General features: G+C 37.8%; 1 protein-coding gene across 1 annotated transcript in view; it reads left to right on the top strand.

Moving 5' to 3' along the window:
* The window catches only part of LOC123933949 (phospholipid-transporting ATPase ABCA3-like), a 133,634-nt gene that overhangs the window by 72,227 nt on the left and 43,085 nt on the right, over positions 1–18,322 (top strand). Inside the window, 3 exon segments of the mRNA XM_045993739.1 lie at positions 10,858–11,068; positions 15,495–15,665; positions 17,826–18,004. Coding sequence (XP_045849695.1) covers positions 10,858–11,068; positions 15,495–15,665; positions 17,826–18,004 — 561 coding nt within the window.

The following is an 18,322-nucleotide window of genomic DNA, read 5'->3' as shown; positions in this document are numbered from 1 at the left end:
TACAATAAGTCCCAGTGCTGTGATGAGACTGTCCTGCCCAGTCAAGCATGTATCAGTCCCAGTGCAGTGGACACTTTCCCCAGAAGATGAGCAGAAATCCCTGACCACACCACATCTCTCAACCAGAGTGCTGCTGGGCTTCTGTTCTAGTGGAAGTCATATCAGTTCTCATATAATAAGCAGACTAACGCACACCTAGCTAAAACTATCCACATTCTGGCCAAGGACCAAATACTACCAACTGAAGACAGAGTTTCTGCAGATGACTGGTCTGAAGGATAGAGCAAGCAAAACACAATAGCAGAGCACACACAGCACACACCAGAGACTTTGAAGCACCAGGTTCTGGATACTACATGACCTCTTCTTAAAGCCATTTACTTTCAGGAGCAGGACACATATCTGGGTTTTCTAACACAAGAAGGCATGACTTGGACAAAATGCCAAGATAGAGGAATTTATCCCAAATGAAAGAACAAGATAAGAGATCGCAGCCAGATAGCTAAATGAAACTGTTTTAAGTAGCATGCCTGATAGAGAATAGTCTCTTCAATAAATGGTGTTGGGAAAACTGGACAGCCACATGCAGAAGAATGAAACTGAACCATTTCCTTACACCACACACAAAAATAGACTAAAAATGGATGAAAGACCTCAATGTGAGACAGGAATCCATCAAAATCCTAGAGGAAAACACACACAGCAACCTCTGTGACCTGGCCACAGCAACTTCTTGCTAGACACATTTCCAAAGGCAAGAGATAAAAGGCAAAAATGAACTATTGGACCTTCATCAAGATAAAGGATTTTGCACAGCAAAGGAAACAGTCGACAAAACCAAGACAACTGACAGAATGAGAGAAAATATTTGCTAAAGACATATCAGATAAAGGGTTAGTATCCAAAATCTATAAATAACTTATCAAACTCAATGCCCAAAAACCAAATAGTCCTATTACGAAATGGGCAGAGACATGAACAGACCTTTCTGTAAAGAAGACATCCAGATGGCCAACAGACACACGAAAAAGTGCTCCACATCACTCGGCATCAGGGAAATACAAATCAAAACCACAATGAGATACCACCTCACACCAGTCAGAATGGCTAAAATTAATAAATCAGGAAACAAAGGATGTTGGCAAGGATGTAGAGAAAGGGGAACCCTCCTACGTTGTTGGTGGGAATGCAAGCTGGTGCAACCACTCTGGAAAACAGTATGGAGGTTCCTTAAAAAGTTGAAAGTAGAGCTACCCTACAACTCAGTAATTGCACTGCTGGGTATTTACCCCAAAGATGCAAATGTAGTAATCCAAAGGGGCACTTGCACCCCAATGTTCATAGCAGCAATGTCCACAATAGCCAAATTATGGAAATAGTCCAGATGCCCATCGATAGATGAAGAGATAAAGAAGATGTAAGAGATATATAGGATGGAATATTATGCAGCCATCAAAAAGACAAATCTTGCCATTTGCAACAATGTGGCTAGAACTAGAGGGTATTATGCTAAGTGAAATAAGTCAATCAAAGAAATATAATTATCATACGATCTCACTGATATGTGGAATTTAAGAAACAAAACAGAGGACCATAGGGGAAGAGAGGAAAAAAATCAAATAAGACAAAACAAGAAAGAGATGAGCCATAAGAAACTCTTAATCTCAGGAAACAAACTGAGGGTTGCTGGGTGGGAGAAGGAAGAGGGGATGGGGTAATTGGGCTATGGACATTGGGGAGAGCATGTGTTATAATGAGCACTCGGTATTATATAAGACTAATGAATCACAGACCAGTACCCTTAAAACAAATAATATATTATATATTAATTAATTGAATTTAAATTAAATAAATAAATAATTTTTAAAAATGCAGGCCTGTGCTATGATTGCATGTTATTAAATGACATATCTGTGTAAACTGAAAATATTGTAATATATATTGTGAATATGCATCTATCCATTAGATAAAGAATCCATGCATGTGAAGTTTTTATTATTTTTTATTAAAAGATTCTATTTATTTGAGAGATTGAGAGAGAGAGAGCACAAGCAGAGAAACAGACAGAGAGAGAGAGATAAGCAGGCTCTCTGCTGAGCAGGGAGCCTGATGTAGATCCCTATCACAGGGCCCCAAGATCATGACCTGAGCTGAAGGCAGACACTTAACCAACTGATCCACCCAGGTGCTCCTGTGTGAAAATGTTTTAAAAGTTGAATAGCAGGACAAAGAGTTTGTGTTTTAAATAAATTGTGACCACTAAAAAAAAAAATTAAAAAAAAATTAAAAACAATTACTAATACCATAAAAAATAAAACATAATCATAAGGATACTCACTGGGCTTGTGAAAAGAATGGAAGACGTCAGGAATACCCTTACCACAGAAATAATAAAAAAGAGTTAAAAATGAACCCATCAGAAATGAAGAATGCAATAACTGAGATTAGAAACAGGTTCCATGTAATGAATAGTAAGCTGGAAGAAGCAGAAGAATGAATTAGTGATATAGAATGGAATAATTATATATAATTATAGAATAATGGAAAATAATGAAGCTGTACAAAAGAGAGGGAAAAAAAGAATTATGGAACATGAAAATAGACTTAGGTAACTCAGTGACTCCATCAAACATTATAACACCTGTTTTAAGAGTCCCAGAAGACAAACAACTTCTTGGGGGAGTCAAGATGGCGGGGAAGTAGGAGGAGGCACCATTTCAACCTGTACCCTAAAATGAGCTGATTACCTACCAAAGAACTCCGACCACCCATGAAATCAGCCTGAGATCAGAATTATACACGTCTGGATCTCTACAGGAGCAGAAGATGCCAGTGGCAGATAAAGCAGACTGAGAGCGGCGGACTGATATCGGAAGATAAACAAAAGGGGGAGGGAGCCACCAGAGGTGACCAATTGGAAAGTAATACCCCAACACGAGAGTGCTCTGCGTCTGGGGACCAGCATTAACTTGGAGTCTGGTTGAAAGCACTCAAAAAACAAAGAGCAAAGGATTGCGGAGGGTAATAGTGGGAACCTGGGCAGTTAGGGTCAGGGACCTAAGTCCCCCGACCCAGGACAGCCTCCCCTGGCGCGGAGCCAGAGAGAGTGCGGCGGAGAAATCAGGTCTCTGTCCCTGAGCCGCCAGTGCACCTGAACGCCAGCGCGCCCGAGAACGAGTGGGGTCTGGCTCCCATGAGGGGCTGGGAGCCTGGCCAGATGGCAATCCTGAAACGTGCGTGTCCCACACCCTCCCTTGGGATACGTGCTCATAGGCGCTAGCCTGGAGCTCTGGCATCTGGAAAAACCAGACATTCCCAGCCCGGGACAGCGGGAAAATCTCAGTGTGTGATCTCTGCTCGGAACCTCTCTGGCGGTCTGGAGCTGCCTAGACAGCCACCGCTGCCCTGGTTTTGGGTACAACGAGGAGCTCCTGCATCACCAGGGACAGTAACTCAGAACCCACTCAGCCAGCAGCTTTTCCAAAACATTCTGGGGCGTCTCTCTGAGAGGGAGGTCGGGGTGCAGTTTGCTCTCCTCTAAATCTCCAAAAACCATCAAAAGCTGTCAAGGCGAGAGAAAGCAGATGAAAGAACATAAAAACCCCCAGAGAACAAAAGGCTGAAAAAAACAGTTTCCTCAGAGCTGACCCCCTTGAGGGGAGCGGGAGGACCTAACTCAGGGAACATCATTGTCTGAAAACCCACGTGGCAGGCCCCTCCCCCAGAAAACCAACCAGGAAGGAAGAAAAAAAAAAAAAAAAGACTGCAAGAGAACAACCACCACTACTTCATAAATACAACTTTTATTTTTAACTCTTTACCAATATTCTGGTTCTTTTTTTTTATACATACAGATAATTTTTTAACCTATTTACCACCACACTGAGATGTCCAGTACATCAAATTCTTTAATAACCTTCTAACCTGAACTTTTTGATACATACACCCTTGTTTTTCTTTTGCTTTTCTATTTTTTAATTCTTTTTTAATTTTAACTTAGTTTAGTCTAGTTTATTCTTTTTTAATTTTTATTTTCTACTATACATATAAAGTTAAACTTCAAGGTAATCCCCTTTCCCCAATCAATGCTACCCCTATAGGCAAACCAGTTTCTAATCCCCCTATAACTTAGGAAAGTTGAGCCCCTTAATAAAAACATCAAGATACCTTCAGGAAGAATCAAAATAACCTTCCTCACCCACACTGAGAATTTGTAACCACTCTCCCAATTTTTCCTTCTGTCAGTGTTTCTGTGAATTTGTGTTTGTCCTGATAATATATAAATCTTATACTTGGGGTTCTTTCTGATGAGGTTCTTCCCTTTTTTTTTGCTTATATATATACATATTTTTTTCTCTTTTCATATACTTTTATCAGTCTTTTTATTTGTCTGTTTTTGTTTGTATACTTCATAAATCTTACCTTGTGGCCCATTTGGGCTGAGCCTTCTCTTTTATCTTCCCTTTTTTTCCTCTCTCTCTCTCTCTCTCTCTCTCTCTCTCTCTCTTTTTTCTTTCTCCTTTTTCTTTCCCCCTTTTTTTTCTTTCTTCTTCTCTATTTCTTTTTCTTTTCTTTTTTCTCTCATTTGGGTGGGGAATCCTGATTGCACAGAAGCGTTCCAGGGTGCACATTGACTGCACCACAATCGATAAGTCCAGCTGCATCTGTTCAGTCATCTCTTTCCAAAATGACTAGGAGGAGGAATACCCAACAGAAGAAAAATACAGAGGATGGGCCTTCTGCAACAGAGCTAATGGCTATCGACATAGACAATATGTCAGAAAAGGAATTCAGACTAACAATTATCCAGGCAATAGCTAGGTTGGAGAAAGCCATGGATGACCAAACAGAATTGATTAGGGCAGAACTGAAAGCCACCAGGGATGATGTTCACAATGTTAGGGCAGAACTGAAAGCCACCAGGGATGATGTTCAAAATGCTCTCAATGAGTTCCAATCTAATCTAAATTCTCTAAAAGCTAGGGTAACTGAATTAGTGATCTGGAGGACAAACAGATAGAGAGAAAGGATCAGGAGGAAGCCTGGAACAAACAGCTCAGAAGCCACGAAAACAGAATCAGGGAAATAAACGATGCCATGAAACGTTCCAACGTCAGAATTATTGGAATCCCTGAAGGGGAGGAAAAAGAAAGAAGTCTAGAAGATATAGTGGAAGAAGTTGTCTATGAAAATTTTCCCAATCTCACGAATGGAAACAACGTTCATGTACTAGAGGCAGAGAGATCTCCTCCCAAGATTTTAAATTCTCGAAAGTCCTCACGACACCATATAGTTAGAATGAGGAATTATGTTTCAAGAGAGACCCTCTTAAAAGCAGCTAGGACAAAAAAGCTCCTTACGTACAGAGGAAAGCCCATTAGAATAACGTCAGACCTTTCCACAGAGACCTGGCAAGCCAGGAAGGGCTGGCAAAATATATTCAGAGTACTAAATGAGAAGAAAATGCAACCAAGAATACTCTATCCAGCAAGACTGACATTTAAAATGGATGGAGAGATAAAGAGTTTCCAAGACCGGCAAGGCTTAAAAGACTATGCAACCACCAAGCCGACACTGCAGGAAATATTAAGGGGGGTCCTATAAAAGAGAAAAAATCCTAAGAATATCATTGAACAGAAATATAGAAACAATCTACAGACAGAAAGACTTCAAAGGCAACACGATGTCAATAAAAACCTATCTCTAATAATCACTCTCAATGTGAATGGCCTAAATGCACCCATAAAACGACACGGGGTTGCAGATTGGATAAAACGACAGGACCCATCCATATGTTGTCTACAAGAGACCCATTTTGAACCTAAGGATACACCCAGACTGAAAGTGAAGGGATGGAGAAACATCTTTCATGCCAATGGGCCTCAAAAGAAGGCCGGGGTAGCGATTCTCATATCAGATAAATTAGATTTTAAACTAAAGACTGTAGTCAGAGATACAGAAGGACACTACATAATTCTTAAAGGGACTATCCGCCAAGATGATCTAACAATTGTGAATATCTATGCCCCCAATATGGGAGCACCCAATTACATAAGAAAACTATTAATCAAGATAAGGAGTCATATTGATATGAATACAATAATAGTAGGAGATCTTAATACGCCTCTCTCAGAAATAGACAGATCATCGAAGCAGAAAATTAATAAAGAAATAAGAGCATTGAATGAAACATTGGACCAGATGGACCTCATCGACATATACGGAACATTCCACCCTAAAACAACAGAATACTCATTCTTCTCAAGTGCACATGGAACCTTCTCCAGAATAGACCACATACTGGGTCACAAAAAATTGGACTCAACCAATACCAAAAGACTGACATTATTCCCTGCATATTCTCAGATCACAATGCTTTGAAACTGGAACTCAATCACAAGGAAAAGTTCAGAAGGAACTCAAACACCTGGAAGCTAAAGACCACCCCGCTTAAGAATGCTTGGATCAACCAGGAGATCAAAGATGAACTTAAACAATTCATGGAAACCAATGAGAATGAAGACACTTCGGTCCAAAACCTATGGGATACAGCAAAGGCGGTTCTAAGGGGGAAATACATAGCCATCCAAGCCTCCCTCAAAAACATTGAAAAATCCAGAATACACCAGCTGTCTCTACACCTTAAAGAACTGGAGAATCAACAACAAATCAAACCAACTCCACATGCAAGAAGGGAAATAATCAAGATTAGAGCAGAGATCAATGAGGTAGAAACGAGAGATACAGTAGAACGTATCAATGAAACTAGAAGCTGGTTTTTTGAAAGAATAAGATCGATAAACCATTGGCCACACTAATCCAAAAGAAAAGAGAGAAAGCCCAAATTAATAAAATTATGAATGAAAAGGGAGAGATCACAACTAACACCAAGGAAATAGAAACAATCATCAGAAATTATTACCAACAGTTATATGCCAATAAGCTAAGCAACCTAGATGAAATGGATGCATTCCTGGAAAGCTACAAACTCCCAAAATTGAACCAGGAAGAAATTGACAACCTGAATAGACCGATATCTAGTAATGAGATTGAAGCAGTGATCAAAAACCTCCCCAAAAACAAGAGCCCAGGACCTGACGGATTCCCTGGGGAATTCTACCAAACTTTCAAAGAAGAAATAACACCAATTCTCCTGAAGCTGTTCCAAAAAATTGAAGCAGAAGGAAAACTTCCAGACTCTTTTTATGAAGCCAGCATTACCCTGATCCCCAAACCAGGCAAAGACCCTACCAAAAAGGACAATTTCAGACCAATATCACTGATGAATATGGATGCAAAGATTCTCAACAAGATCCTAGCAAACAGGATCCAGCAGCACATTAAAAAGATTATCCACCATGACCAGGTGGGATTCATCCCTGGGTTGCAAGGTTGGTTCAACATTCGCAAATCAATCAGTGTGATAGAACACATCAATAAGAGAAGAGAGAAGAACCACCTGGTCCTCTCAATTGATGCAGAAAAAGCATTTGACAAAATCCAGCATCCGTTCCTGATGAAAATGCTTTAAAGTATAGGGATAGAGGGAACATTCCTGAACTTCATAAAATCTATCTATGAAAGACCCACAGCAAATATCATCCTCAATGGGAAAAAGCTTGCAGCCTTCCCGTTGAGATCAGGAACACGACAAGGATGCCCACTCTCACCACTCTTGTTCAACATAGTATTAGAAGTTCTAGCAACGGCAATCAGACAACAAAGAGGAATAAAAGGTATCCAAATTGTCAAGGAAGAAGTCAAACTCTCTCTCTTCGCAGATGACATGATTCTTTATATGGAAAACCCCAAAGACTCCACCCCCAAACTACTAGAACTCATACAGCAATTCAGTAACGTGGCAGGATACAAAGTCAATGTACAGAAATCAGTGGCTTTCTTATACACTAACAATGAAAATACAGAAAGGGAAATTAGAGAATCGATTCCATTTACTATAGCACCAAGAACCATAAGATACCTGGGAATAAACCTAACCAAAGAAGTAAAGGACCTGTACTCGAGGAACTACAGAACACTCATGAAAGAAATTGAAGAAGACACAAAAAGATGGAAGACTGTTCCATGCTCTTGGATTGGAAGAATAAACATTGTTAAAATGTCTATACTGCCTAGAGCAATCTATACTTTTAATGCCATTCCGATCAAAATTCCACTGATATTTTTCAAAGAGCTGGAGCAAATAATCCTAAAATTTGTATGGAATCAGAAGAGACCCCGAATTACTAAGGAAATGTTGAAAAACAAAAACAAAACTGGAGGCATCACGTTACCCCGATTTCAAGCTTTACTACAAAGCTATGATCACCAAGACAGCGTGGTGCTGGCATAAAAACAGACACATAGACCAGTGGAACAGAGTGGAGAGCCCAGATATGGACCCTCAACTCTATGGTGAAATAATCTTCGACAAAACAGGAAAAAATATTCAATGGAAAAAAGACAGTCTCTTCAATAAATGGTGCTGGGAAGACTGGACAGCGATATGTAGAAGAATGAAGCTTGACCATTCTCTTACACCGTACACAAAGATAAACTCAAAATGGATAAAAGACCTCAACGTGAGACAGGAATCTATCAGAATCCTAGAGGAGAACATAGGTAGTAACCTCTTCGATATCAGCCAAAGCAACTTCTTTCAAGATATGTCTCCAAAGGCCAGGGAAACAAAAGCGAAAATGAACTTTTGGGACTTCATCAAGATTAAAAGTTTCTGCACAGCAAAGGAAACAGTCAACAAAACAAAAAGGCAACCCACGGAATGGGAGAAGATATTTGCAAATGACAGGACAGACAAAAGGTTGATATCCAGGATCTATAAAGAACTTCTCAAACTCAACACACACAAAACAGATAATCATATCCAAAAATGGGCAGAAGATATGAACAGACACTTCTCCAATGAAGACATACAAATGGCTATCAGACACATGAAAAAATGTTCATCATCACTAGCCATCAGGGAGATTCAAATTAAAACCACATTGAGATACCACCTGACACCAGTTAGAATGGCCAAAATTAGCAAGACAGGAAACAACGTGTGTTGGAGAGGATGTGGAGAAAGGGGAACCCTCTTACACTGTTGGTGAGAATGCAAGTTAGTGCAGCCACTTTGGAGAACAGTGTGGAGACTCCTGAAGAAATTAAGAATAGAGCTTCCTTATGACCCTGCAATTGCACTGCTGGGTATTTACCCCAAAGATACAGATGTAGTGAAAAGAAGGGCCATCTGTACCCCAATGTTTATTGCAGCAATGGCCACGGTCGCCAAACTGTGGAAAGAACCAAAATGCCCTTCAACGGATGAATGGATAAGGAAGATGCGGTCCATATACACGATGGAGTATTATGCCTCCATCAGAAAGGATGAATACCCAACTTTTGTAGCAACATGGACGGGACTGGAAGAAATTATGCTGAGTGAAATAAGTCAAGCAGAGAGAGTCAAGTATCATATGGTCTCACTTATTTGTGGAGCATAACAAATAACATGGAGGACATGGGGAGATGGAGAGGAGAGGGAGTTGAGGGAAACTGGAAGGGGAGATGAACCATGAGAGACTATGGACTCTGAAAAACAACCAGAGGGTTTTGAAGGGGCCGCGGGGGTGGGGGGGATGGGTGGGAGGTTGAGGAACCAGGTGGTGGGTGATAGGGAGGGCACGTACTGCATGGAGCACTGGGTGTGATGCCAAAACAATGAACACTGTTATGCTGTAAATAAACAAATAAACGAATGAAAAAAAAAAAAAGAGTCCCAGAAGAAGAAGAGAGAGAAAAGGGGGCAGTAAATTTATGTGAGGAAATAATAGCTGAAATTTTCCCTTACCCAGGGAAGGAAACAGACAGCCAAATCCAGGAGGCACAGAGAACTCCCATGAAGATCAACAAAAGCAGGCCAATAAGATGTTTTGTAATTAAATTTTGAAAATAAAGTGATAAGAAAAAAATCTCAAAAATGCAAGACAAAAGAAGTCCTTAACATACAAGGGAAAACCCACAAGGTTAGCAGATCAGATCATGGCAAGCCAGAAGGAAGTGGCATAATAAATTCAACATCCTGAATGGGAAGAATCTGCAGCCAAGAATAGTCTGTCCAGCAAGACTATCATTCAGAATAGAAGAAAACATAGTTCCCCAGACAAGCAAAAACTAAAGAAGTTTGTGACCACTAAATCAGCTCTATAAGAAATATTAAAGAGGATTCTTTGAATGGAAAGAAAAGACCAAAAAATGACAAAGGCAAGAAAGGACCAGAAAAAATCTCCAAAAACAACCAAACAAATAATAAAATAGCAGTAAATATGTATCCATCAATAATTAAGCCCCAGAGTTTCTTGGGTGGATATGACGGGAGTGGGGAGTAGGGTAGGGAGTAGGAGACTTGGTTCAAAAGTATGATAGGTAGGGTATAACCAGAGATTAAAAAAATCTTTAGCAAAATAGACTCTCTAGAATAATTATCTTTCTGGGAAAGGTGAGAGTTAGCCTTACTGGGGGAAAGTATACTGATTTGTTAATTCAAAAACCATTCTGGGTAGGAAAAAAATAAAGGGAATTATGGTGCTTCTGCTCATTGGACTATCCTCTGGTGAAGTACAGTTAGAAGTATCTTACTTCATGCTCCTACTTTGAAGTATTTTTTTAGAGGTTAAATTTGATTTAACCTCTGATTTAAATTTGATTTTGTAGAGGTTAAAATTGATTTAATTGACAAATACTTCCATGCTAAATAGCAACAAGACTTGCTATCTCCTCTATAAACATTCTGGCTTGCATTATTTTTGACTTGCTCTTCACCTTGCCTTTATCTCTATTCACTCTGTGTTTCAGGGAGCATTCACATTCTGCCAATTGGATATTTACATCACAGATTACCATTTTCTGGACACAATCTTCATGCTATATGGCTGGTCTGCCATTCCCCTTACATACCTGCTGAGCTTCTTGTTTACTAGAAGTACTTCTGCCTACATCAAACTTGTCCTATTCAACTACCTTTCAGGCATTTTCAGTCTCCTCATAGATGTCACACTTCAATTCGGTAAGGGTAAGGGCTTCACAAAGTTTCTCTTTACACAGAAGGCAGCAGTAAATAAAAAGTAGAAAGGGACTAAAGACATTAGTAGACAATTAAGTTCTAGGTTTTGGGAAAATCCTGTACTTAATGTAAGTCCATAAAATTATTTCTGAGTGCCTATAATATCCTGGGTGCTGTGTTAGAGCTGGGATCCTCATCCTGAACTGATGGGGCTGAATGTGACCTACAAGTCCTTCAACAAGTTTACTCTAATAACTCCATCTCCTTTACCACATAACTTCACCACCTCCAGTAACACCATCACATGACTTAAGGAATCTGTTTTGCAACAGATATGGGAAATTTTAGGAACATTTGTCCTGAGACTCATTTGCCAGCAAAAGAGAGCAAAGATAAAAAAGGAGATTTTTTTTTTATTTTATTTTTTTTAGTGGTCTTAATTCCAGAAATCAGGTACCTCCTGAGAATCAGGAATTCTTTTTTTTTATTATTAATTTTTTTTATTTATTTTCTTCAGCGTAACAGTGTTCATTGTTTTTGCACAACACCCAATGCTCCATGCAATACGTGCCCTCCCTATTACCCACCACCTGATTCCCCCAACCTCCCACCCCCGCCCCTTCAAAACCCTCAGGTTGTTTTTCAGAGTCCATAGTCTCTTATGGTTCGCCTCCCCTTCCAATTTCCCTCAACTTCCTTCTCCTCTCCATAGGAGCTTTCTTTTTAAAAGAGCCGGTCTCAGAAAGAATAAATTCTGTCTCAACTATATGAGGCCGTTATCTTTAAAGGTGTTCCACCTTGATGATATGGCAGTTTGTAGTGAGGTGAAGAGAGGGAAGGGTGGAGGGAAATCTTGAGTTTTTGGCAGAGGCTGACAGTTTTGTTTTTTGGAAGAAAAGGTTTTATGGTGTGGTTTTTCTTCCCTAATTCAAAGAAAAGGCACAAGTTTGTGAACGCCCTAACAAGATTTTCCAGGAAGAAAATCTCTATATGCACCTGACATACATATAATTATTTAAGCCCATTTTTTCCTACCTTCCAGGAATGGTTTCTACAGTATTCTTGAATTTGTATTTCCTCCTTTTCCTTCTTTAATTTTAGATTTGGGAAGATCATCACATTGTTGTAAATGGAGTTGGTGATTCCCCCTCTAATGTGCCTTTCAATAGGCCTCAGCACTTTTTCACATTTGTTGTCACTCCACAAACACTGGCTCCTGTCTTGTTCCCTTGGCCCTTCACTGGTCGCAAAAGAATAGCTTGTAATTTCCTTTGAGAATGAATATTTCCCATGCATAAGACTTAAGCTTATGCATAGCTGATGGAAAAACTTGTTAACAGATATGACTTAGCACTCGTTCTCACAAAAGGGTACCCAAATTATGGAAAGCAGATGTTTGTATATTGTTGCACACTTGTCAAAAGAGTGCTACTTCATGACGTGAGGAAGACTCACTTGAAAGCATTTGAGTCTGTGGGCCCTAATCTAAAAGGAAATGATCACTTAAGGGGCTAAAGAGAAATAGTTGTTTCAGAGTAAGACTAGGAATAAATTACTGTTTTAGAAAGTTTTGAAAGAGTTTTTTAGGAGGACTATGTTGCAAAGAGTAATGCAAAGTAGGATGAGAACAAAATGGAAGCCAGTAGATTTGGCAATTAGGAGACTTCCATTTTAAGCAGCAGAACAAATGCTATGATACTGTGCCAAAAATAATGAACTGAGAAGAAAGTATGGAATTGGCAGAGGTCAACAATAAAATGAAAACAAGGGTCCCTGGAAGTAAGCAAGCATCAAAGATAGCTTTGATTTGTGGTTATTGACAGTATCTGTTGACCTTAATTTTCCATTTTAAAAGTCGTGTGGAACTTAGAAGTCAGAATAAAGAGCATAAAGGTATAACAAAGATTTAATATCTTCAAATTAGAAGTCCAAAGGGCTATGTCCTCATTATAAGGATGAACAAAACTAATACCGCAATAGGACACAGAAAGGAAATTTGTAAAGATTGATTTGGCACTGAAATGAAGAATAATAATTTACCTTTGAAAATTTTTTTTTTCTCCTTTGGAATTTTTAAATACATGCAATTATTCATACTGGCTTGTGTCTTGAAATCAGAGAACAAATGTAAGCTGAAAAACATAACCTGATAATTTATTTTAAATAATCTCAGTTGGTTGTGCCCTCAGGTGAATGGCAAAGGGACACATAATTCCTTGACTTCAAAGTATTCCCATAGTTATATTTGCTGGAGAACTTAAGATCGAATAAAGGAACGAAGGAAGGAAAAGAGGAAAAAACCAAGGTCTGAAGAGCAAGTGTTAGTAGAAACCACAAATTGTAGAATCAGAATCAGACCTGCAAAATTAAGATTTGGGATTTTTAGAATGATATAAAATATGTATGCCTAAAATATTTAAATTATAACAGAGTCTTAGGAATATGAGCAAATAATAGAATATAAATAATAGAGCATATAACAAATAATAGAACATGTATCATATATGTTATATATACATACAATATAAATATATGTTTAAATTATTAATATGTGTAATATGTGTGCTTAATAAATTGTAAAAGAGTGTCTCAGGAATATATGTATATAGTATATATATAACATATATCATGGAATACATAATAAATAATAGAAATATATACATTTATGCATATGTTATATATGTACATGTATGTTATATATATGCATTATATATATATATATATATATACACACATACACACACACACACATATATATATATACACACACACATAGAGAACAAGTAGATTTGGAAAAGATCCAAAAAGAATCCTGAGAAATGTTAAGATTTAATAATAATTTAAATTAAGAACTCAATGGATAGAAGTGACACCGTATAGATGGGTATTCTTTTTTTATCCATTCCGTCACCCTGTGTCTTTTGATTGGAGCATTTAGCCCATTTACATTGAAAGGAATTACTGAAAGATATGTATTCATTGCTATTTTATTACTTGCTTTGTGGTTGTTTCTGAAGTCTTCCCCTGATCTTTTCTTGTCTTTCATGTTTTGTTTATTTTCTTTAGGGATATATTTAGAGTTCTTTTCTTCATTCTTTACAGATTTATTTGTGGTTTTTGACTTGTGGTTACCATTAGGTTTGTATATGACATGTCCTGCATATAGCAGTCTATATTAAGTTGATGGTCACTTAAGTTTGAACCCATTCTTTTCTCCTCTCCATGTTTTAGGTGTATATGTTATATTTTATATTTTTTGTGAAATTAAATCCAATTAAAATTTAGTTCCACAGCTACAATGGGCACATTTCAAGTGCTCAGTAGCCTGTTGTGTGTATTGGTACAGCTATAGAGTATTCCATATTCATAAAAAGATAGTGCTGGTTTGTATTGTGCCATTTTTGGTATCTTTAATTGGCTAATATCCTGGATTTTTCAATCTGGGTCAATTACTTGACACTGGACAGAATCACCATGGGTTGGACACTTAAGTTTTGCTGTTGGCCATCTCTCTTTGTCCAAAGTGTCTTATATGAAATTTCTGTTTAGAGTAGATTTTATCTTCTTTGTAAAAAACTGAATTCATGATCAGGATTCCATAATGTCAATTCATAAATTAAGCATGTTCATATTGTCAGGAATTTAGTCTCTAATAATTGTTCATATTAAATAGATTCTTGAACAATAATCACATGATCTCCCTGATAGGAAGGAGAGGCAACATGGGGGGCTTGGGGGTTAGGAAAGGAATAAATGAAACAAGATGGGATTGGGAGGAAGACAAGCCATAAGAGACTCTTAGTCTCGCAAAACAAACTGAGGGTTGTCAGGGAGGAGGGGGAAAAGGGAGAGGTTGGTTGGGTTATGGACGTTGGGGAAGGTATGTGCTATGGTGAGTGCTGTGAAGTGTAAACCTGGTGATTCACAGACCTGTACTCCTGGGGCTAATAATACATTATATGTTAATAAAAAAATTAAAAAAAATACGTTCTTGAGACAGACAGTAATTATCTATCAGCTGGTTTCTTGAAGATTTTTCTACTCTCAAACACGTCATAATTTCCCTAATTGCTCCCTACTATTGAATTATAGACTATATCTCCAACTTCTATTTTATTCCCTTACTTGGTCAATTAGGATTAGAAATATAAAAAATAGTAGTGGTTTCCTATCCATATCAGGTGTCAGGAAGTCTTATCACATGGACACCCACTTCACCAAAGAGACTTTTCAGAACTCTGCGATATCAACACAAAATGTGTCACTGGGTGTCAGTTGAAACAACTTATTGGGAAGTAATTAGTGTTCTTCAAATATAATAATCGTTTTTTTTAATTCCCTGAGCTTGCTCTGACCATCCTTGGTGGATTTGTTGTCCTGGAGAAACTTAATTTCCTATAATGAAATATAATCTTTTCATCTTTTTTAGAAGTTCAACATAAGATGTCAAAAACCACCAGAGCCTTCATACTTAATTCATTACTGTTCTTTCCCAATTACAACCTTGCGAAGTGTATCAGTGACTATTTTACTTTTCACCAGATAAAGAAATGGTGCTCTGGAAATAAACCTCCTATCTACCTTAATTGTAGTAAAGAAAGTAAGTATTATTAACCTTAAACATAAAATTGCCAGTAATTTTTCTAGCAAAAATGGTTTAACTGGAGAATGGCACAGAATTGCAATACAGGACAAGCAAGTTAGAGCAAATCATAGGCAAGTCTCACAAGCATCGTTTTAGAGAGAAACATTCAGGAGGAGGGAGGAAGCTTGGAGAGACGTTTGGGGGGGAAAAAAAGTCCATTGCAGAGAAGCAAGAGTTTAGGGTGATGACTTTCTAGTTGGCTGAGTTGCAGGAGTAGTCAAGTTCTCATAGGAGATACAGTGTACATTTTTGTTGTTGTTGTTGGGGCCTGTCATGGATGATTCTTTCCTATTGAAGAGTCTTCTTTTGGATCTATAATTGATAATTCTTGTCATTAACAAGTGGTAGGTGTGAGAATTCCCCCTGCTGGCCTCCTGACTCCACTTTAGAGAAGCTTCCTTTTATTAATCTTCACAGTATTCTTGGCATCCCTAAGCCTAAGAAATTAGTCTCAGGCTTAACACATGAGACATGTGGGGAATCAGACCTTATTTCAAAGGAGAGAGTCAGGACACACATTCAATACATAGATCATTTTGCAAGACTAGGGGGGAACCTTTGGAAATATAATAAAACCTCAAAAGCAAAGCCAAGGTAAGTTTAAAGTAGTCATCAGATATAAAAATAAGAGCTACTAATAATCAACCGTCTAGTAACTACATACATTATTTTAAATTTTCACAACTTCAAGTTTTTATACTCATTTCGAGGAAGAGGACTATGTGCCCAATGCCACTCAGCTTTTATGGTCCAGAGCTGGGATTCACTGTTTATGTTCCCTCATTGCATAATGCATTTCATCTTTGGAAAAGAACCTCCAGCGGAAGAATTTGTATTGTATTTACTTTTCCTATTTTCCACCACCTTCACCCACACTTACCTGCCCACAACTTACTTGAAGGAATGGATGAAATCCATTCTCCAGTGTTTAATATAGTATCTGCATGTAGAGGAATTCAGCTGTTTTTTGTTTTTGGTTTTTTTTTTTTATTGTTGTTATTGTCATTTTAGACAAATAGGTAAAGTTCAGGATGTGGTAACTTGGGTGATAAAGAGATGTACAGTAAAGAAAAAAAAAACAAAGAAAAGTAAGAGAAAGGCAAACAGTACTGCAGAGTTTTTGAAAAGGGTAAACATTCATGTTAACTTTAGAAATCCTGATGGTGGTGCTGTATCATTTAGTAGGTAATTTTGAAAATACCTTACTTTGGTGAGAGTGGGCAGAAGGAATACTTAGTAAGCCAGATCTTACCTAGAACTGTAGTCAATGACCTCAGAGGGAAGCTCAGTGTTCAGAACTATAAGTTGTATAATAATAAATTTTACGGGATGAAGTGAGGTAGAAAGAAATGGAAGAGAGACATTTCAGGTAAAATATAGTGACATGGAAAGTTAGGTATTATTGAGTCTCCATAGGAGCAGGGAATATTTTGCACAATGTAGAAGTGTTCCAGTTTCTCTGTATCCTCTCCAACAATTGTTATTTTCCATTTTTTAAAAAATTATATAGCCTTTCTAATAGGTATGAAGTTGTATCACAGTATTGTTTCAATTTGCATCTCTCTAATGTTACCAGTGATGTTGAGCATCTTTTTGTTACCTGTATCCATTCATGTATTTTTTTCATAGAAATTCAAGTATATAGTTTTCTTATAACAGAAATTCTATGTCTTTTATTCAACTTTCTTCTCAAAGCTCAAGAAATATCACCAAAGGTCATTTTTACCTTTTAAAGCAAAGTGTTATCTTTTATATGAGAATTTGTGCTTTAAGACTTTCTTCTAATTATTTAAGATTTCACATGTCTGAAAGGATTTGGGGCATATTTTTTATGGCATCCAATAATAATAAGGATATCAGTAAATATATTAATATTTATATGCTTACTTGATTATTATATATTATACTCATGAAATTAACCTTCAAAATTCATTGTCAAAAAGATGTTTGGGTAGTAGGATAACCACTTTTCACACTCCAAATAGTTTACTTGTCCCAATTTAGCCTAATACTTCATTCCATCTTTTATTTCTTCCTTATTGTTTTTTAGTCCTTATTTATGGTGTATTAATATCGCTCTCTTTCAATCCACCTCCCCCCCCCCACCATTCTCAGGAACTGCAAAGAACATTTATTCTTTGGAAGAGAAAATGATTGGAAAGTACATGATTATAATGAGTATCACAGGCTTTATTTGCCTTCTCTTCATTTTCTTTTTGGACACTACTTTGTGGAAGCTAAGAACATTTTTCAATCAATATATTTACTTTGGTATCTATAAGACATTCAGGAAGGTGAGTAATTAGGCACGAGCCTTAACTCCAAGCAGAATCTTTTTTAAAAAATGGGGGGTGGGGGAGGATGCCTGGGTGGCTCAGTTGGTTAAGCCTCTGCCTTTGGCTCAGGTCATGATCTCAGAGTCCTGGTTCAAGCCCCACATAGGGCTTCCTGCTAGTGGAGAGTCTGTTTCTCCCTCTCCCTTTGCCTCTCCCTGGCTTGTGCTCACGTTCTGTCTTGCTCACTGTCTCTCAAATAAATAAATCTTAAAAAAAAAAAAAAGAATAACTCCAAGCAACTGGAACATTAGACCTAAAAATCATGTATAACTATAC

The sequence above is a fragment of the Meles meles genome, chromosome 21, assembly GCF_922984935.1.
Source record: "Meles meles chromosome 21, mMelMel3.1 paternal haplotype, whole genome shotgun sequence".
Lineage (NCBI taxonomy): Eukaryota > Metazoa > Chordata > Mammalia > Carnivora > Mustelidae > Meles > Meles meles.
The sequence above is the reverse complement of the archived record's forward strand: the minus strand, read 5'-3'. Positions and strand labels throughout refer to the sequence as shown.